At 51.0% G+C, this 21,972-nt stretch overlaps 1 protein-coding gene across 4 annotated transcripts in view; it reads left to right on the forward strand.

Moving 5' to 3' along the window:
• The window catches only part of LOC146860482 (protein shisa-like-1a), a 221,868-nt gene that overhangs the window by 188,412 nt on the left and 11,484 nt on the right, over nucleotides 1-21,972 (forward strand). For all 4 annotated transcript variants that reach the window (XM_085644375.1, XM_085644376.1, XM_085644378.1 and 1 more), the window contains one exon: nucleotides 24-153. In XM_085644375.1, the coding sequence (XP_085500501.1) occupies nucleotides 24-153 (130 nt within the window). The remainder of the gene's footprint in view (nucleotides 1-23; nucleotides 154-21,972) is intronic.

Raw genomic sequence — 21,972 nt, forward strand, 5'->3', positions numbered from 1 at the left:
AGTCTGTGGTTTCTTCTTTGTAGCTTTCCATCTTCCCACCTCGGTGCCAGTGTGAGCGATGCGCAACAAGGACATCTCCTGGAAAGATGCAGCGGGCCCATCGGCGGAACCTGCTGCTCTCGTCGGTCTTACTTCTCACCTCAGTCCGGGCAGGTAACAATTATCCCCTAAAGCTTTCCTTTTCCTTCTCATCCACCAACCCTGTTTGGACCTTGAATGGCTCCGAGTGTGTGTTTGTGACTCTGTGTTGCCAACTCCACACAACCGTGGTCAGTCCTGAAATTCTACGTATCGCTAGCCTCATGTGGTACAATGTGGTGTCATTGACCCGTTGTTTCCTGTCCAGCCACGCCAGGAGTTTCCCTGCCTTATCTCCAACATCATACAGACGGCCCTGTTGTTCCCTGCTAAGGGTCTTGGCGGTTTCTGTCACCAGGTCCCTATACTCCGCCTGCTTCAAGCAAAGCTCATGCAATGAGGACTCTGTGACCTCCTCCTCCATATCCCCCTCAAGGGCCGCAATCTCCTCCTCCACTTGCCGCACTTCGCAATCCCTCCGATTCTTGGCAGTCACCACCAGGGAGAGGGCCTCCCCCCGAAGCACGGTCTTAAAAGCTTCCCACAGCGAGGTCGCCGAGTCCACGGTTCCCAGATTGTCCTTAAAGTAATTATCTACCTTCTTTACCAGGGCGCTGCGCATCATGGGGTCTCGGAAATACCATGGGTTAATGGGGGCCACCCTCCCTCCTCCCTCCCGACCGAGATCCAGCCGGATCCACACTGGCGAGTGATCAGAGATACCACGTGCCATGTGCCTCGCCTCGGATATCAACGAGGCATGTGCGGCCAGAGTGAGCAGGTAGTCAATCCTGGAGAGGCTACCAAGCGCCCCGGAGTGAAACGTGTATTGACTCTGTGTGGGGTGCCGGAGCCTCCAGCAGTCTATCAGGCCAAATGTGTCCAGGAGGTCTGGAAGCCATTTCTGAGCCCCCCCTGTGTCCCTGGGCGGGTATCTATCCAGCAGTCCGGAGCCCACAGCGTTGAAATCCCCTCCCACTACCAGCATACCCCCCGGGAGAGTCAGCAAAGCCCTGCCCAATTCAGCAAATGTGGCGGCCTGCAGGGCCGGCGGGACATAAACCGAAACCAAAACCAAAGTCCTTCCTTCCCACCGCCCCGCCACCGCCACAAACCTCCCCCTATCGTCAACAATGGTGGAGTCCACCTCAAAAGGCAGTGATGCTCTAACGAGGATGCCCACACCCCTGGACCCAGAAGAGAATCCCGAGTGTGCAATGAATTTATACCCCTTCCTATTTAGGGCATAGCACGTAGTGCCTATGAGATGCGTCTCCTGCAGCAGTACAACGTCTGGCATTGAGCGTTTCAGAAATTGCAAAACAATCCCCCTCTTAATGCGATCCCCCAAACCATTAACATTCCAGCTTATAACACTTAGGCCTCTACCCCCCATCCTCAAACGGAAAGAGGCCCACCCCCCACCCGAGGCGCCACCATGGAACAACCCTGAGGATAATCATCATGCCTTGCAGAAATAAACCCCCCAACAACAAATTCAAACTCCCCATAACTCCCCCCACCCTGCACCCCTGCTGCAGCTTAAAAAGCCCCCCCAACTTGCAGTGTGCCTGTCGCCCTACAAAAACAAAAATCTACAAAAAGTACCCCAAGGGAGGAAAAGAGCACCCCTCGTCCTCCCGCAACCCTCCACAGTTACTGCACTCTGTTCAAATCTTCAAATATGGTCAAATCAAGTCAGGCCGGCTGTGAGATATCAGCCCTGTCCATCCCGGCCACTGTCTCCATGCTCAGCTGTGTCGTCCCCGGTCCGTCGCCGGGGCAAAGCGCCCAGCCATTCGTCGGCCATAACAGGAGAGTCAAAAAAGAATGTCCGATCTTCATGCACCACCCGTAGTCTGGCGGGGAAAAGCATGGCATATTTTAGGTCCCGTTCCCGAAGTCTTCGCTTCACCCCCAGGAAGCTCTGTCTCTGTCTCTGCACCTGCTGGGTGAAGTCCGGATAAAAATTCACCGACGCATTCTGGAAGGGGACTGGGCCCGTCACCCTCGAAGCTTGCAGGATAGCGTCCCGATCTCGAAAATGAAAGAGCCGGGCGACAATCGGCCGCGGCGGGGCACCCGCCTTGGGCCGTCCGCCCGGCACTCTATGGGCCCTTTCCACCGCAAAAACCTTTCCAAGGCCCTTAGGCTTCAGATGATTGAGGACCAAATCTTCCACCAGCAGGTCCACCGAGGCCTCGTCCGAGGACTCCGGGACCCCGATGACACGCACGTTGTTGCGCCTGGACCGGCTCTCGAAGTCCTCCAGCCGGCGGGCGGCGAGGTCACTCTCGGCCCTCAGTTTCCGGACCTCGTTCTGCAGATCCGCAACCTCATCAGTGAGGCCCGTGGTCTTGTGGTCCAGGTCCTTAACGCGTTCGTTTGTCTTGCCCAGGTCCGAGCGGATCAAGTTGACATCCACCAGGATGGCGTCCACCTTATGTGCCAGGGCCTCGAATTGCCTCCCCATCGAGGTCTGCATCCCATCAAGCGCGCCCATGACATCCTGTAGGGAGAGCTCCGGTGTCCCAGGCGAGTCCTCCTTCTGGGCGTCCGGCGCCTGGCTCGATCCGCTCGGCGATGTCTTCAGGAGGGCGTAGCGGTCCATACTGTTGACTTGGGAATATGTTCCCCGCCTGGTGGACTTAGTCTTCAGCCGATCTCCTTCTGCCTTGCCCGACATAATGGACTCCAGGCAGTCCAATGCAGTGAAGACCGTTCCCTCTCAGAGAGAGGTATAAAAAGTGAGCAGGTCCGCCTTGTTCTGCTGAAGTAGCCCGCCGAGCGTCCTTGGGGTTATAAAGCCACCCAGAGCTCTACAGTGTCCGGGCAGACAAAGGGAACGAAATCGAAAGTGAAAGAGCGAGGGCCTCCGTCCGACAGTTCACACCTCACCAGGCCGTTGTTGATCAACTAGGAGTCGGGCATCCTGCCAACTCTAGCCCCTGGCATCTCCGGGAGTTAGGCCGCAATCTTTCGCCAGTCATAAGTCCGGTTCCCGATGGGCGATCCGACCGCAGGTAGCATCAATCGCCTCCCTGACGACTCAGCAACACGGTGCCATGCATACCATCAGGATTTGAGACAGGATAGTCGACGGAGGGCGCGAGGGTCTCGGGAGCTCTAAGCTCACGCGGCCATCTTGGTCAAGCGCTAGGCTCCTCCCCTCCCATGGCATTACTTGCACAGTATCCTTTACAAAGTAGAATGCCGGGACTCCCCTTTCACTAATCTAAAGCATTTTATCTTGTTCCTCGTGCGTAATGCTGCTTTTCCCTCTTCTAATTTGAAAAAAATACAAAAACGTACTTATGTTTTTTGTGACCCTTCGTGTGTTCAGTTTTTTTTTGTCCAGATGACTTGTTAACAGTGACGCAGATAGGTGATCAGAAAACAAAAGAAACATTTTAATTAGAGCTTCAAATTGGGGACGATAGGCCATAAAAATATTTTTCTACGTTTTGCATCATTTTTTCCCCCGTACCGTGAATTCAACCTACTTGTAAAGTTCCTAACACATTACAACCACCAAGTGGCGTAACAGCCAAGCAGACCTGTGCCTTTTGGGTGGCGCTGATATTCCGGAAGATTTAGCCGTGAGCATATGTATTGTATTAATTATTTTCCAGTACGAAATAGTTTTGTAATCCCACTATAAAACACTCTTAGAGGCAGCCGCAGATAAAGCGAGGCCCTTTTGAAGGAGGCTCATCTTTAAGAAAAACTGTTGATGACCTGATCACGTCTCCCTTTTTAAAAGTAAAAATATAAGGCATATTTTTTTGGCTGGAGAGAGTTTTTAATTCTTCGCTGCGGCCGTTAGCGTGTTATGTGCAGAGCAGATTGTGGCTGCAGCAGTGATGTGCAATGTGTTGCTTCTTGTAATTTGGAAGCTGGGGGATCTAGTTCCAGTCCCGGCAGGGATGCTCAACACCCTGTGATTTTGGCCAGATGACTGCATCTCTTTGTGCCTAACAAAATGAATGCGTCAGTCTGTAACGCAACTGGTGCTCATGTAAAACGCTCTGATACCTTCGGGTCGAGTTCGCGATCAATAAATAAATAAAAAATCAGCGCAGTATTGAATTTTGGGATGTGTAGTCATGCTTTTCTAATGGCAAGCACTAGAAAGTAAATCATAAAACATGTGAGGGGCTAGTGAAGAAATACGTATGGAATCGTAAAGGAAATGATTTGGATTGAATTTACAATGAGAACAAGCAGGAAGTGGGATAAGGGAGGGGGTGGCAAATGTTTCACTTGTGAAAGTAATCATTTCGCGGCCGCTTTGATGTTCGCAGTGGCCGCGCGGCTCACTGGGAACATCACATCGCCCGCGAAGTGTACAAGCAGGCTGCCAAATGGTGCGCGCGCCCGGCGCACATGCACTGTAGTTGGGGGCCTGAAAAGCACTCGTTTGCACTTCCAAATCCCCGTTTTCTATAGCTCTCGCCAGAGCAGCGCTAAAGCGCTGGCTCAGGCGAGACCTAAAAAGGACCAAATGGTGCAAGTTAAACCACTTTTCAGAAAGCAAGAATATTTATAAAAGTAATTAGGATATGTAGACTTGAAATAATTAAACACATTTAAAACTGTCCCATATCTTGCTTCATTTCTGCTTCCACCCGTGCCATCCATTTAGCCTGACTGCATTATTTTAAAACAATAGGGTTGAAAAGAATCGCCAGATGCACATGTTACACTTCATTTAACAGCACATAGGCTGCTCTTGAAAATGCAAGTTAAAGATAAGTAGCCCACGAATGTCATTGGCTCTCCCTGCAGACAAACCAATTGCCAACATTTTAAACAGGCCTACCTTGGACTAGAAGAAACCCCCATTGGGCGCTTCAAAGTTCAGCAGAAATCAAATCCTTGTTTTCCTTGCATCAAAGCATAGACAACAACAAACGAAGGTCCGAGGTTTAATTTCCATTGTCATGGTGATACCGTCATTCTTTCTAAATTATTACTGTTGCTAGCACAGTGCATTTGGCGCTTTAATTATTATTTGCAGTGCTGCTGCTCTCACGTTTACAGGGAGCAGCGTGACACAGGGCAAGAGGAGGGCTGGGTTGGAGCTATGGACGACTCACCTGCCCTATCTCAGTAAAGTGAGAGAGGTATTAGCTCCTAGAGAGTTTAGAGCGTTAGAGCGAGGCTGGCACTATGGACAACCCACCCGCCTGCACCTGATTAATGAGTGGCAGGAGACAGTCTATGTGGGGCTGGAGGAGGGAGAGAGAAAGAAGAGATAAGGGATAGAGGGGGAGAGAGAATAGAGAGAGGAAGGGAGAGAGCTGGGATAAGAAGAAGGGAGAGAGGAGGACGGAGAGCATTGCCAGAGCTCCAGAGTAAGTGTCTGTGGCTGTAAAAATCTTTTGCGATCGCAATACAAGGTAAAACAGTTTTAATGGAAAGCCAGTACCTACGTCCTCTACAAAGTAGAGTGACTGGTGGAGACAGGAGTGCAGCCGTAACATGAGCCACACTGAGACAGGAGTACAGCGTGACTGATCACAGCTCCCCTAAGGCACTTAAACACTTCGCTGCTAGTGAATGCGGTTCAAATTAAGTCTTAATGATCGTGGAAACAAATATAGAGCAGATCTTGCTTTGTGGATGGTAACCGAGCCTGCTGCACGATTGGGCACATTGCTTCTTTGCCAATGCGCTCCTTTGCTTTTTAGTATGCATGCTTATATGTACTTTGTAGCTGTGGTGAGGGTGCACGTCTGGACGGCGGGACAGGAGCCAACTGCTGAAGCAAACATACTCGGAGTTGTGATAACAGAGGTGCTACGTAACGCCCGCTCGGTGCAGACCTAAATAAGATTTGACTTTTTCAAGTGGAAAATAAAATGGAGCGAGGACTTGCTTAATGCAATCCATTTAATGCCAAAATCTCTCAAGAACGACACCAGTTTTATGCCTCCCGCCATAGTGACCACACCGTCATCCGCTCCACTCAACACGTATGCACAGACATCACCCAAAGATTACACTGACACATTATTTATGGGTGAAGAACTGCTGCAGGTTTATTTCATACAACATAAGTATGACAATAGAGTGGGTTATCTTACGGGCGATCCAGGGCAAGCAGCCCCTCGCTGCTCCGCCCGCCTTGCGAGCCGGCACGCACGGTGGGTCGATGCCCGGCAGTGCGGGACATTATTTTCGGATCCTCCTTAGGATCACGTGATCTGTCTCATACTCCCGCCCCTTTTAACAGGGGCGGAGCGTGTTATGGCACACCCCAGGTTGGTTAGGCCCCCCAACTGCCCGAAGGACTAACGGGGCGCCGTCGCGGTCTTCCCAGAACCTCCTTCGGCTCACGGACCTTGGCTCGGGCACCCTTACTGTGCCGGACAGGGGTACCCTTACTGTACCGCCTGTCGCAGAGGTACCCTTACTTTACCCTTCTGCCTCCAGATTGCCCTGTAACTCCGCCTGCAACGCAAGAAAAAACATTATAACATTCCAGCTGCGTGATTCCTACGCCGCGCAGGGTAAGCGGAGAGGGTGGGATCTCGCGCGGCTAGGAGCACACAGGAAGCAGAGGGCGAACTGCCAGGGCGGGAGGCATAAATAGGGCCTGGCCCCGCCCAGTGGCCCGCCTCCCCCAGCACTGCCCATTGGGGGCCTCCCCTCCCCACAGGCGCGGCCTCAGGGAGCGATGGACCAAGGGGGGGGGGGAGGCTCCGACGGGCGGCCACTAGAGGGCTGCCCTGCTGATGTCCCCCTGCGTGGGACGCGGGCAGCGGCATAGTGACCACACCGTCATCCGCTCCACTCAACACGTATGCACAGACATCACCCAAAGATTACACTGACACATTCTTTATGGGTGAAGAACTGCTGCAGGTTTATTTCATACAACATAAGTATGACAATAGAGTGGGTTATCTTACGGGCGATCCAGGGCAAGCAGCCCCTCGCTGCTCCGCCCGCCTTGCGAGCCGGCACGCACGGTGGGTCGATGCCCGGCAGTGCGGCACATTATTTTCGGATCCTCCTTAGGATCACGTGATCTGTCTCATACTCCCGCCCCTTTTAACAGGGGCGGAGCGTGTTATGGCACACCCCCGGTTGGTTAGGCCCCCCAACCGCCCGAAGGACTAACGGGGCGCCGTCGCGGTCTTCCCAGAACCTCCTTCGGCTCACGGACCTTGGCATGGGCACCCTTACTGTGCCGGACAGGGGTACCCTTACTGTACCGCCTGTCGCAGAGGTACCCTTACTGTACCCTTCTGCCTCCAGATCGCCCTGTAACTCCGCCACAGCTCTGGGGAGGCTCCCGTCTATGCCAGAGCCCCCCTTCCCTCTATTGCTGCTACTGCTGCCCTGCCCCTGCGAGCGCCTCTTGTACGTCCAGCAAGAACATGTCCATCCCTACCCTGGACAGGTGTACCCCATCAGACTCATAGAACCCCTCCACCTTCTCTTGGAGCAATGCATGTCTGATGAAAACCCATGCCCCAAGTGATGTATTGAGAGTGTCATGGTTCCCAAATTGCTGTTGCTTCGAGGCTTGCATGATGTCTCGACAGGGCAAAACATTTAACGTAACTGCTGTATGGACGCCGTTTATCATGGCTCCGGATGAAGCTACTATGACTGACTGAGCTGCTGAAGAATACGTATCTCTCAGCTCGAGGACCAAAATTAGTGAACGTTTCCCAACTCCCTGGCTCCAAGGTAAGGCTGAGCGGGAAGGGCAACACCTACATCTGCTTCTCAGGCTTGAAAATATGGCATTGGTAACAAGGCATGGTGAAATAGGCGCTTATGGACCTGCAATCTGATTATAATTTTCAATTGCAAATTGCAAATGAGGGGCCTTCCTGGCTTAAAAGTGTGTTTCCAAACAGCTACAGCACAATAAAGCAAGGTGAAGGTAACGGGAGAGTAACCACCTCCCCTACGTATATAAACACAAGCTGACATCACGGGTATCTCATGAGGGGGGCGGGTCCTTGAAAGCCGTGAGCATCAGACAGTAAGGGGGGCAACAGCCTCTGTCTTTGTGCTCTCACCCAGCACACGGGAACATATACTCACTGTCCCTGGCTGCATCATGTCACTGTCTCTGGATGGTTAATGCCACAACCTTAGCTGGTGACAGCATTGTTGGCAAATGTGTCGTAGAGACAATCTCACCTTCCTACCGCATGCCAGTACCAATAACTGAAAATTCGATAAAACTGCTAACTCTGCCACGTTTACCTTTTCGGCCATTAACCCCCTCCTTTTGCTTCCTTTCACATTGTATTATTCTATTGTTTAATGCAAACCAACCCGTATCTTAGCAACATCTCCTTGTTTCAGCCTTTCTACTTGCAAATTAAGTTGCATTAAATTGGATGATAGGGTCTTAAACTAGTCCCGCTGTTCATCCCAATCTTTTCTTGCTCTCCACTGGGACAGCGTATACAGTTTCGTTGCTGGTTGAATATGAGCTAGATTTTAAACTTTATTGCTGCTGCAAGGAGTTAATGGTTTGCCTACAGACCTTGTTTTACCGGCGTTGTTGCGTTATGGTAATTCGTGGCACCGACATAGTGGCTTGAAAAAAGAAACCTCTTATTTTATCAAATAATTTGTTGTGAGCCCCAGTTATGATTTCATGTACATCTTCATAGTTGGCAGTGTCTCTATCTTGCCAATACCTGGGACACGTCTGCCTTAATTGAAGACAATACATCTGGCTTTTCCGCTAGCTTTGCCCATTTAACCTGTCAAATGTCGTTGGAAGGCAACACATCTCTGGTCATGCTCATTTCAGAAGGTGTTGAGCCCTTTCCATTATTAGAAAGTTTAAGTGCAAAGTCCAAGAGGTATGGTCGCTCTCTGCTCTCTCAAATATGACCATGTAGATGAGGGCATGCCATTCTGGGGTGTCTGGTTGAAGTATGCACAGGTAATGGACCATCTCCCCCGTGTAGTGCTGTGAAATGTGTTAACTAGTTCTTCAAATTCAGCCAGCCACCCCCCTAGGCGGAGGCTTGCACTCCCTAACTTCTGCTAGTGTAGAACCCGGTCACATCTCCAGTTCACGACGTTGACGACCCCCAGGGGCCTGATACTGGGTTGTGTATATGCGGCCCAATATCACCTTGGACACTTAGCTTGGGGTGGATGGGTGTTAACCTAGCCTGGCTGAAGTGCAATACCTTTGACAATCACTCCTGACAAGATGTGCCAACGCAGGTAGAAGTAAGGGTTATCAAGCCCGCCTTGCTTCCTTACCCGGTTCAACACAGGTCGAAAAAAGATGCCCCTTCCAGTCACTGGTTTTAGGCCCTGGAAGGATAGCCCGTGGGGCAGACAAGTCTGTTGGAACCGGCGGTGAACCATATCCCCTGGCAGGAATGCCAAATGGTCTATCACCCCTTGCCATTATTTGTGCTCTAACGCTGTGTTTACCAAACTTCTTGCATCGCAGTTACACTTACTGGGGGATTAGTGTGCTCCTCGCCTGTTTGCTCGCACTTCGTGATGGTCCCTCGAGGGGTGAAAGGTCAGGGCCTTATCCCTGAAGCTTAGCCATACGGCAGTGGCCCGCCTCCCCCAGCACTGCCCATTGGGGGCCTCCCCTCCCCACAGGCGCGGCCTCAGGGAGCGATGGACCACGGGGGGGGAGGCTCCGACGGGCGGCCACTAGAGGGCTGCCCTGCTGATGTCCCCCTGCGTGGGACGCGGGCAGTCGCATTCCTATTACGAACTTGGTGTAGCGAAGTCTCCCCAGGTAAATGTCGTCTATATAACGGAGGCTTTGCAGCTAGTAAATGCGGTTCTAATTAAGGCTTAATGATCTTTGGCTGCAATGCTCGAGGGAAGGGGGGGTCGCGGGTGGGGAATAAAATAATTTAAATAAGACGTACCTGAGTGCCTCCTCTCCTGGCCGGTCACGCTGAACTGGTGTAGCGGCAGCGGGTCCGGCTTGTTCCTCATGCAGGAAAAGGATGTAGCCAGCAGGCAGCTTCCCTCCCCTATGCAAGCCAATCACAACGCTGCCATTGCAGCGTTGTGATTGGTAGGCGCAGCAGGAGAGCGCCCCAGCCGGGACATTTTCTCTGCATAGAGAAAAAGGGAGAGTGGGTGGTCCTGCGCGAGGGCAGGGGGGGAGTGGCTTACCCACTGTTGTGGTTACTGACTGTTCGGTCGGCCCTGGAGCCGACCAAACAGTCAGTACCCACAACAGTGGGCAAGTCACTCCCCCCTGCCCTCGAGCAGGACCGCCCACCCACCCGCACCCAACCAGGCACAGAGGCACTTCTGCTTTCTCGCACTGCGAGAAGGCTGAATCATAAATGGTAGTTTTTACCGTTTATGTTTCTGCCTTCTCGCACTGCAAGAAAGCAGTGGGGCAACGCCCCCACGCCCCAATGGGGGAGCCGCCGCTGGTTCTTAATGTTGCAGGAAAGCAGGAGGAGAAACTCATTAAAGAAAATAGCGCTTACAGACTAAATAAGACATACCGTGTAACAACCGAAGTAAAAGGGCCAGTCCTCATGGGAGGTTACAAATGAAGACAAGGCGTTACTAAGAAGGGACCAACAAGCCTACTAACGAATCAGAAGCCGGCATTTAAGAAGAACAATGACACAAGCCAGTGACAAATATGGGCGGAGAGTGGGCGGGGCTTCAAGTCTATACTCCAGTAAAGCATGCCGCGCAGAGCAGCGCATGCGCTGCCCATGCTCAACCTAAAAAAGGGTGCAGACTAAACTAAAATTCAGGATACAACCTAAAATAGGAAGACAGGGAAATGTCCATATTGAACATAATTAGGACACATGCTCCTAACGTATCTCCAATATAGTGGCTCTCCTGAGAAAGTGGTTCTTATTAGACAGATTAAATGCACGTCATTTGTAGCCACAGACCTCAAATGGGGCACTTCTTCGGATACATACTAACATGGATGGTTGGTTGATAATTCAAACAGTAAAATCACCTTAATGTTTCATTGCTATGTACCTGGCACATTACAGCCAAAACCAGTTTTTGCTGACTCACAACTGGATGAAGGAGTAACAGTCTTCTTAACTGGTGTGGATGGCAACATTTCTTAAGAAGGGAAGTATTTTAAAATAGTATGGAAAGTTTAAAAAAACGTACATTTCAGCACTTTCATTTTTTTTATATATGTATTGTGAAAAATATTTTAAAATAGCTTATTGTGTTTTTTTCAGCATTTATCCAAAATGTATAACAGCTATTTGAGAATGGGATTAACCTACTGCATACGGGCATAGTGGGTTTCATTATGTTTTCTGGCCGTTTATTTAGTTTTTTTCAAGGTATGTTGCTTGCTATTGGAAATTGTAATCCAGCTTCAAACTTCAATACAGATTGCTGTCTTTAACATCTGCATTCTAACCTTGACTCTATGCAAAAATTATAACGAAGGAAATCGAACACATTTTGGTGTGCAAAGAATAAAAAAGATGTGCATGTTGGGGCAGGAACTCAAACAAGAGGGAGAGCAGGAAAGAAATAAAGAAACCAAAGCCAGATTTACTGACGTTTGGCGCAATGCAACACAACAGGACAATTTGCTGCTCCGAAAGGCATCCTGAGACATTTGTAGCACCCGAATGGCGTGATGAACGACGTCAGATGATTGCAGGTGGCATGCAATGCGATTTGGTGATACGCAGAGGTGAGATCTATGGTGGAGAACCACTTGACACCCTTAGTCATCGCCAACATCTCGTTTATCCTGGGTAGAGGGAACTTGTCCACTAGAATGTTCTTGTTGAGCTCCCTCAGGTCCACGCATAGTCTCACCTTCCCATTTGGTTTCTGGGCTACCACCAGTGGCACCAGCCACTCAGCGCTCTCTATCCCCTCTATGACTCCGTTTGCTTCTAACCGCCTCAATTCTTCCTGAACTGCCTCCCGGCATCTGAAAGGAATATTGCGGGCTCTGTGACTCACTGGTTTGGCTCCCTCCTTGAGTCGTATCTTGTGTGTGAATTTTGTCATCTTCCCTATGGTTCCTTTGAACACCTCGGGGTACGCCTCCATCCACTTGCCTTCACCTCACGGTGGCTTGGTATCTATTAGCAATACTTGTTTGGAGCCTCCTGGGTTGAGCTGTTGGTCCTTCCACCCCAGTACGGAGGGTCCTTTCTCTGCCACGTACAGCTTCCCTTCTGCTCTGCGCCCTCTGAACTCGAACATCAACTTGCGATATCCTACCATGGGTATAGGCTCTCCGGTGAACGTGACCGGATGGATGTCGGTGGGTAGTAGTTCGTCCCCGACTTTGGAACCAAATTCGTTTTCCCATACTGCCCTCTGGATGATCGTGTACGGGGAGCCTGAGTCTGCCACTATGTGCACTTGTGTGCACTATGTGTACTCCGCCGATCGTCATCTGTAGTGCTGGTTTCTTGGTCCGTGTGCAATTCACTCCCAGCACTTGATCGTCGATGCACAAGACTTCGTCTTCTTCGTCTTCTTCAACTTGGGGCTCTTCTTCCCCCTCTGGGTCTTGTGCTACGTACTTCTGATGGATACATCTGCCAGTGGATTCCTCACCTTGTGAATATCCCCTGCGCCAGCATTCCACGGAACTTTTCTTCCCCAGCATTCCACGTCGACGTGGGCGACGTCACAATACACCGGCTCCGCTCGCGACTCCGATCGACGTCACCGGAGCCATAAGAAGCCCACGTCGGCGTGATGACGTCAGTTCCCTTTTTTCCGCGCCTTCGACGCGCAACGGTTTTTCTCCAGTGCTACTTTGTAGTTTGGTCGTGTATATCGGTTTATTCGGCTATGTCTTCGACTAGGAAGTCGGGCTTTAAGCCCTGTAGGGAGTGTGGAGGCCTGATGTCGATGACGGATCCACACCAGAATTGTTTATGGTGCCTTTCCTCGGAGCATGATATGGAGGAGTGCGGATGCTGTAGAAGCATGAACCCGAAGGCTCTCAAGGAAAGGAAGACCAAACTCTTTATGAAGAAGAGAAAAGAGGGAGGAAGAAGGAGAGATCGAAGAGGGAGTCATCGACTTCGAAGTCGTCGAGGTCGAAGAAACACCATAAGAAGAGTAAACACTCTCGACGTCGATCCTCGAAGTCCAAGAAATCGAAGTCGAGGTCGAGGTCGGCGTCGTCTCATCGACGTCGGAGCAGAGGTTTGTCTCCTTCTCCTTCTCCTTCGAGGTCGCCGGAAGGTTCTCCTTCGAGGAAGCAGACTCCGATTCAGTCTCCGACGAGGTCTTCGGCTCCGTCTAAGACGTCGACTCCGGTTCGTGTGGAGTCGGATGCTTCTATGCATGAGGAGCAGGAAGAGTCGGTTCCAGTACCTGAAGATTCGGAGGCTCCAGGGGAGGATATTGCGGAGCCGGTGCCGGAGGCCCCACAAGAGGTTCCTTTGCCTCAGTTCCCGGCCCCAGGTACGGATTCGGCTAATTTCTTGAATGCTATGTATGGCATTTTTAATAGGGCGGCCTACCCATCCGGAGCACCAGCTGGTCCCGTGGGTCCGATGGCCTTTACAATGGGGGTGCCACAGCAGTATGCTCAGGCCCCCTTTATGCCCTTTATGCCGATGGCGCCTTCTTGGCAGTTTCCGGCGCCGCCTGTGGATTCGGATCGACCTCGGAAGGTTCGGCAGGCTTCGGATCCTCCTTCGACGCCGAGACTGGCTCCATCGACGCCGAAGCCGACTCCATCGACGCCGAAGCAGACTCCATCGACGTCGAGGCTGACTCCATCTGCGCCGTGTCTGGCGCCGTCGACGCCGGTTCCTCTGGTTCCTCCGACGCCGCGTACGACGTCGCCGACGTCGGTTCCCCGAATCCGGTCGAGGAGGGAAGCCCAGAGGGTGTTGGAGGAAAGAGGATATCGAGAGGTGGAAGAAGGCGAGGTCGATTCTTCTTCGGACGAATTCGAGGGCATTGAGGAAGCCAGTGGGCTGGATACGACCCCAGAGTGGGAACACGCATCTGCCAGGTCTTCTCCTCCTCATGAGTTGGCTCCCTATCACGTGGTGATAAAGAAAGCAGCAGAGCTTCTGGATTTACAGCTGCCTTCTGTGGAGTATAAGTCCAACCTACTCACAGAAGTGTTACATTCTCCAACTGCGACATCGGAGCCTTTGCTACCTTTCAATGAGGCCATATTGGAGCCGGTTTTAGAGGTATGGAAGAAGCCCCTTTCTTCTCCTGCAGTGTGTAGGCAGGTGGCAAGGAGGTACAAGGTTGCTCCAGGGGACCCTGACTTTTTATCCTCTCATCCGTCCCCGGACAGTTTGGTTGTGCAGGCTTCTTGCTCAAAGCATGCTTCCGGTGCCTTTCCTCAGTCTCCAGCTGACAGGGAATCCAAAAAAGCTGATCAGGCGGCCAAAAAGACCTTTTCAACAGGAAGCATGGCGTTGAAATCCACTAATGCTACATGCCTGCTGGGGCGTTACGTGCACGCTCTTATGGATTCCATTAAGTCCTTGGCCCCTAAGTTGCCTGAAGGGGATAAGTCATCCTTCATGGAGGTTATAGCTGACACTCAGGCGGCTGCCAGGCAAGTTATCCAGTCAGGGTTGGATACTGCGGACTCCGTGGCAAGGATCATGGGGTCGTCTGTTGCTGTAAGAAGGCAGGCTTGGCTCCGTAACTCTGGTTTCTCGACGGATGTCGATCTTCCATTTGATGGTCAGAAGCTGTTTGGGGAGAAGGCGGACTCTGCCCTTCAGCGTTTTAAGGACAGCCGATTGACTGCAAAATCCTTGGGTCTGCAAGTGCCGCCAAAGGGTTCGACCTTTCGGAAATTTAGGGGCTTTGGGCGATCGTCTTTTCGCTCTTACCGGCAGCCCCAGCAGCAGCAGCAGCAGCAGCAGCAGCAGAATCCCCTCTATAAGTCCTATAGAGGGAGACAAAGGGGTCGGAGAGGTTCTGGTCGCAACCCCTCTTCTTCCTCCTCCTCCTCTGCTCCCAATGAGGCCTCAGGGAAGCAGCCCTAGATCCCCCATCCCGGATCATGTAAGTCCTGTCGGGGGTCGGGTGTCCTACTTTCTACGGGGTTGGAAATCGGTTACATCAGACCTTTGGGTTTTGAACCTCGTGGAGACTGGGTACGCCCTTCCCTTTCGGGAGTTTCCTCCCCCTTACCCTCCTTGCCAAGGTTATTGCTCGGAGGACCACCTGCTTCTCCTGCAGAAAGAAGTTCTAGCCTTGCTTCAGAAGGGTGCAATAGAGGTGGTTCCGGAGCAGGAAAGGGGTCAGGGATGCTACTCCCGGTATTTTCTGATTCCCAAAAAGGACGGCAGATTGCGTCCGATACTGGACCTCAGAATCTTGAACTTTTACCTGAAACAGGAGAAGTTCAAGATGCTGACCCTTGCGCAGGTTCTTCAAGCGTTGCAGCAAGGAGACTGGATGGTGTCGCTCGACTTGCAGGACGCGTACTTCCATGTCCCAATCCTGAAGTCACACAGGAAGTATCTCCGGTTTACGGTTGGGTCGCAACACTACCAATTTGCGGTTCTCCCGTTTGGTCTTACTACCGCACCTCGAGTCTTCACCAAGGTGATGGCGGTGGTGGCTGCTCATCTCAGGAGGTCAGGTGTCCCGGTTTTCCCTTACCTGGACGACTGGCTTCTGAAGGCAGAGTCCCCAGAGATGGTGCAGCGTCATCTGCAGGTGACATCTCAGCTGTTGTTCGACTTGGGTTTTTCGATCAATGTGCCCAAATCTCACCTGGTGCCCTCTCAACGCAACCTGTTTATAGGGGCAGTACTGGACACTACTGTGTGTCGAGCATTCCCTCCTCCTCAAAGGATTCTCGACATTCAGGAGATGGTCCCTTTATTCCACAGTGGAGCGGTTGTTCCAGTTCTGAAGGTCCTTCGCCTGCTCGGTCTGTTCGCTTCCTGCATTCTGTTGGTCAACCATGCACGCTGGCACATGAGGGCGCTCCAGTGGTGCCTCCGCAAGCAGTGGTATCAGCACAACGGGGATCTCGGGGAGTCGATCAAGATCTCCGGAGAAGCTGCAGCGGATCTGTCTTGGTGGAGCGTGGAGGGCAATCTGTCTCAAGGAAAGCCCTTCCATCTACCTCCATCGGTGGCCACAGTGATAACGGATGCATCCACTTTAGGGTGGGGTGCGCATCTGGGGGATCTGGAGATCAAAGGACTTTGGTCTCCGGAGGAAAGGTTGCTTCACATCAACCTTCTGGAATTGCGGGCGATTCGTTTGGCGCTCAAGGCCTTCCTCCCTTCCCTTCGCGGTCAGTCTGTTCAAGTCCTGACGGACAACACGACCGCGATGTGGTATATAAACAAACAGGGGGGAGTAGGGTCTCTTTGTCTCTGCAGAGAGGCCCTGCGTCTATGGTCCTGGGCTCAGGACCATCAGAATTGTCTGATGGCAAATCATCTGGCCGGGGTTCTGAACGTGCGTGCGGACAGTCTCAGTCGGCAGTTCTCCGCCGACCACGAGTGGAGGCTCCATCCGGAGGTAGTTCGTCACGTCTTTCGGATGTGGGGAACTCCTCGGGTGGATCTGTTTGCCACTTTCGAGAACGCGCACTGCCCGTCATTCTGCAGTCTCCAGTATCCGATGCAGGGGGCGTTGGGTGACGCGTTTCAGTTGAGTTGGAGCTCACGACTCCTTTACGCGTTTCCTCCTATACCCTTGATTCCTCGGGTTCTGAGGAAGATTCGCCAAGACCGGGCCCAAGTCATATTGATCGCCCCGGATTGGCCAAGAAGGGTGTGGTACACAGATCTTCTCCACCTCTCCTCGTGCCCTCCGCTCCGTCTCCCTCTGAGGGCAGACCTCCTCTCGCAGTCGGAGGGGCAGGTTCTACACCCCCACCTCCAGAGCTTACACCTTCATGCCTGGAGATTGAACGGGGCAACCTGAGTTCATTCTCTCTCCCACCTGATGTGGTGGACGTTATTTTATCGGCCAGGCGACACTCCACCAAGTCCATTTACTCCTACAGGTGGTCTAAGTTTGTTAAGTGGTGTGGAGAGAGATCCATTGATCCTTTAAAGGCGCGTCTGTCCAATGTGCTCCAGTTTGCTCTTTCCTTGGCTCAGCAGGGTTTTGCTGTGGCCACGGTCAAGGGCTACCTTTCGGCCTTATCGGCATTTCTGTGCCTCCCAGATCAACCTTCACTATTTAAATCTCCGGTTGTTCTGAGGTTCATCAAGGGCCTTACAAACATGTTTCCTCCTACTCCATTTGTAATGCCTCAGTGGGACCTTAATCTTGTTTTAACCTTTTTAATGGGGTCCCCTTTTGAGCCTCTTCATACTTGTCCTTTGAGGCTGTTATCTTTTAAGGTGGTTTTTCTTGTAGCCATAACCTCGGCAAGGAGGGTGAGTGAGCTTCAAGCTCTTAGTTCCAAACCTCCTTTTCTTACCTTACATGCTGAAAGGATGGTTCTCAGGACCAGGGCTGCTTTCCTGCCAAAGGTAGTCACTCCGTTTCATTTGGGGCAGTCCATTACTCTCCCTGTTTTCTACCCTCCTCCTCACCCTTCCAAAGAGGAGGAAAGACTCCATCATTTGGACCCGAAGAGGGCTGTCAGTTTTTATCTGGATAGAACCAAGGACTTTCGCCTTGATGACCAGCTCTTTGTTGGCTACATTGGTCGTTCTAAGGGGAAGGCGGTGCACAAGCGCACGCTGTCAAGATGGATCATCCTTGCCATCAAGATCTGCTACGCCCTGGCTGGTAAGACTCCTCCTGAGGGCATTCGAGCTCATTCAACTAGAGCTAAGTCATCTGCATCTGCTTTGGCCCGGGGTGTTCCTGTGGCAGATATTTGTAAGTCCGCGACTTGGGCCTCCCTCCATACTTTCGCAAAGCATTATTGCTTGGACTCTGAGATGAGGAGGGAGGGCCACTTCGCGCGCTCTGTATTGCAAGACTTTCTGGCAGATGTATCCATCAGAAGAACAAGTTACTTACCTTCGGTAACGCTTTTTCTGGTGGATACAGTATCTGCCTGTGGATTCCTCACTGACCCACCCGCCTCCCCGTTGTCCACCTTTGTATACCATGAAATGGGTCTTGTTGATATGTTTTTATGCTTTGTTGTGCATTTGTAGGAAATGCTTGTTTATTTAGCGTTCTTTTCCTTTGTATGCTATGCATATGTGTTGGTGTATTGTATACTGTGTATACTTTGAGTCTGTCGTTAGTCCACCTGTTCGCCTCGAAGGCACGGGGAAAAAATGGGTGGAACTGACGTCATCACGCCGACGTGGGCTTCTTATGGCTCCGGTGACGTCGATCGGAGTCGCGAGCGGAGCCGGTGTATTGTGACGTCGCCCACGTCGACGTGGAATGCTGGGGAAGAAAAGTTCCGTGGAATGCTGGCGCAGGGGATATTCACAAGGTGAGGAATCCACAGGCAGATACTGTATCCACCAGAAAAAGCGTTACCGAAGGTAAGTAACTTGTTCTTCACGTCTCCCATATCGAGCTTGCGCCTGCACACCTTTTCGTAGTGCCCCATTATTTTGCAGTATGCGCACTTGGCTCGAAACGCGGGGCAAACCTTGTCGTTGCCTTGGTGTGATTGGCTGCCGCACCTGTAGCACCCCTTCTTCCTCTCTTCCGGTGGCTTCTGGTGCTTCATGGTCCTCTGCGGTAACCTCCTTTGATGCCACCTGTCGCTTGAAGCCTGCTGTTTCGAAGCGTCTGGTCTGTCCCCGTCTATTACTCTGCAGACTGGCGTGCGGTCGTTGCCTTCTCTTTTGGCCGCTTCTGCACATCGTTTAGATAGTTCAGCCTTCTTCACTAGCGCTACCACTTCCTTCAGCGGGGCATCCCCATTGACCCACAGTTTCTCCTGTATGGCCGTGTTGGTGGTGTGCATGATAATCTGATCTCTAATAAGTTTGTCGTGAAGTGCGCCGAATTTGCATGTTACCGCCATTTTCTGTAGCACCGCGACGTACTCATCCACTGAATCTCCCTTGATCTGTTTTCTCTGGAAGAAGTTGCATCTGTCGATGGCCGTGCACACCACCGGCCTGTAGTGAGCGTCTAAGTCTTCCAGCGCGTGTTGAAACACTTCTGTGTCCGCTGCTGGTCTGGTCTCTTTCACCAAACTGTCATATACCCTGACGCCCTCCGGGCCTAGGTTGTGTAGTAGTATCTTCTTTTTCCTAGCACTTCGCTCTCTTCTTCCAGGGCCACAATATCGTTTAGGAAGTACCGTTTCCAGTCCTCCCAGGGCATTGCCGGGTCTCCTCTTTTCGGCAGGAATGGTACTAAGTTGGTGAGTGATGTTGTTTGCGCGCACATCCTGCCCCTCTCGCCGTGGGCTGTACTGCCCCTGTCGTCTTCCCCTGGAGGGCTCCCTGGCGTATGTCTCCCTCTCTGGTCGCTCTCTTGTGTGGGCGAAAGGCTGTCTTGCCCCCTCTGCGAAGGCCCTGGGGTCGCCAGGTCTGTCTTTGTTTTCCCCCGTGGGCACTGGGTAGCTGCTGAGGGCCCCCTTGTGCTGTGGCGTCGCTTCTCCTGCTAAGTCGAACGGGCGCCGCGGTGCAGCTGGCTTCTGTGTAGCCCGGTGATGCTCCTCCCCGAGGTGTGGCCCTCTCTCTGGGTGCGCCTTGTGCCTGTCGGTGTGCTGCTTCCCCTTACCCGGCCAGGCCTCCTGTGCTTGTGGCCTCCTTGTGCCTCTAGCCACCCTGTTCGCCGTTGCTGTCGCGCTCTGCGCTTCCGAGCTGCTGGTGACTCCTGGCTGTTGTCCCTGGTTCGGGGCGACTGGGTGCCTCTGCCACGCTCTGTTCCTTTCCGAGGTGCCTGGGTTCTATGCCGGTCTCATCCCGACCTCGTCGCCATTGTAATGATACCTATATACCCAATAACACTGGACACCTTCTTAAGTGTGAGCAAGTCTTCTTCATTTAAGCTTGCGGGAACCGAGCGCCGGGAACACTCCCGTCTCCTTCAGCCTTCGTGCTCTTTCTCCTCGCGCTCCGCACTCTAAGCCACGCCCCCTTTCCAGCGTGCCCTGGCGCTAACCACTAGAGCGCGATGTTACACATCCCTTAATTAATTTACTTTTCTCCTTGTTTTTTCCTCTTTCTATGCATGCTGCATTCTGCAGCACGCATAGAAATGGAAAATGCAGTCAATTATTGTTTTTGTGCAGGAAGGCGTTCCTTCCTGCTCAAAAACAATCATTCCCGAAACACAGGCACACATGTAACATGACGCAAGGGTGCCTGCACTGGCCCATGGCAGCCAATTGTGCGCCAGCGCAGGGTAAAGCACACGGATGCGTCGTATAGTTGTTAATACAACACATTCCTGTGCTTTTAAAATGACACAGCTTGGCGCAGTATAATGACTTGTGACGCCGCGCTGAGTCATTTTGCAGTACATCCTGTAGGAGTGATGTACTCTTCTGTGTCTCACTGGTTTCAGTAGTGACTACATAATTCAGACATGTCACTTCTTCTGGACACTGATTTTCGCAGGTCAACGTTAATATCCAAAGAAGACAGGAAATCAATTTGAAACCAGTTGTAGAAGCCCTACATCTAAGTAAAACAGTGAAAGGGTATATTTTAGCTGAATCTCTGTATAACCATCTCTCTCTGTTCTAATCTGAAACTTATTTTCCTGCAATTAAAACATAGAAGAGATACGGAAGCTGTAGTTTCAGGTATAACAAGCTAACCTAAAGCATCATAACTCTGTTACCTCTCCTAAATATAAGCTCAATTAACACTTACCTCTTTTTACTACTTAAAAGGTAATTGACCGCCATTATTATTTTGTGATTTGATAATTCATATTTAACTGCTAATAACTCTGACCACCTTGTGCATAACCATATATGCATATTGTGTGTATCAGGCTTGACATTAGAATCATTCCCATTATGGCACTGAATTAAACCTCAAGATTTGATTGAAACAACACTTAAGTCATTAGCAAAACTTAAAGTCAAATGCTCAAAAAGATATAGTTCAAAGTTTGTTTGCAGCACAACTTCATGTTCGGAATACTTCTCTATATTCCAATTGCCCTCCAACACCCTCCAAGGAAGCAAATATTCTTCAAATAAATATTCTTGAATCCACGTCTCAGGTAACTGGCACAGTTGCATTGTATCACGATTGCCAGGACGCTGTTGGTCACAATGAAAGGCATACTCAATAACTCAAGATGGCTGCTATAACCAAAGGCAGATTCAGATTTCAGGAACTACTGGCAAATGTAGTGCACCACTGGGACGATGTTGTGTAGTTTGCTCTCCACATGCGCAAGGCCACTCACCAGACAGCACCGTCACTCTCTGGAGTCAGTTACAGTTTGATCGAGAGGGTTTTGGATTATTATAGTCCAAAGCCAGCCGAGCCAATAATAAGCCATACCTCCTTACATGGTCCTTGACAGAATGACCATCAAACCCGTCAAAATTAAAATAATATCAATTATTAAAACTGATAATCCATAGGTAACACTAGGAATTACTTTTGCAGACTCAAATCCATAGGTAACACTAGGAATTACGTTTACAGACTAGGCCTTCAAAAAAGTGTCAACCAAAAATCCACCATACATATAATTAAAGTAGCAAAGATATTGGTATAAACCATTTTTTGTGCTCCTTAACATTTAGATTGTCACTAAGTGCAATTGCTAAGCACCTATACAATAATACAAAGTTTGACTTTGTCCATTTTCTGGACAAATCATTTTTTTAAAATATTTCCCATCAATAATACCTGAGTTTTACTTGTTCTCCAATCACTTTTCGTGAATGACATATTGTATTTCTCAAGGTTTTGGGGGAAAATTTTGTCCCTATGGAGGAAAAAAAAAAGTAAAAACGGCGATTTTTACAAATGGCTGCCTTGTCACAGTAAACAATTGTACAGCAGCTCCAAATAAACATTT

This window comes from Triturus cristatus, chromosome 3_1 (assembly GCF_964204655.1).
Source record: "Triturus cristatus chromosome 3_1, aTriCri1.1, whole genome shotgun sequence".
Lineage (NCBI taxonomy): Eukaryota > Metazoa > Chordata > Amphibia > Caudata > Salamandridae > Triturus > Triturus cristatus.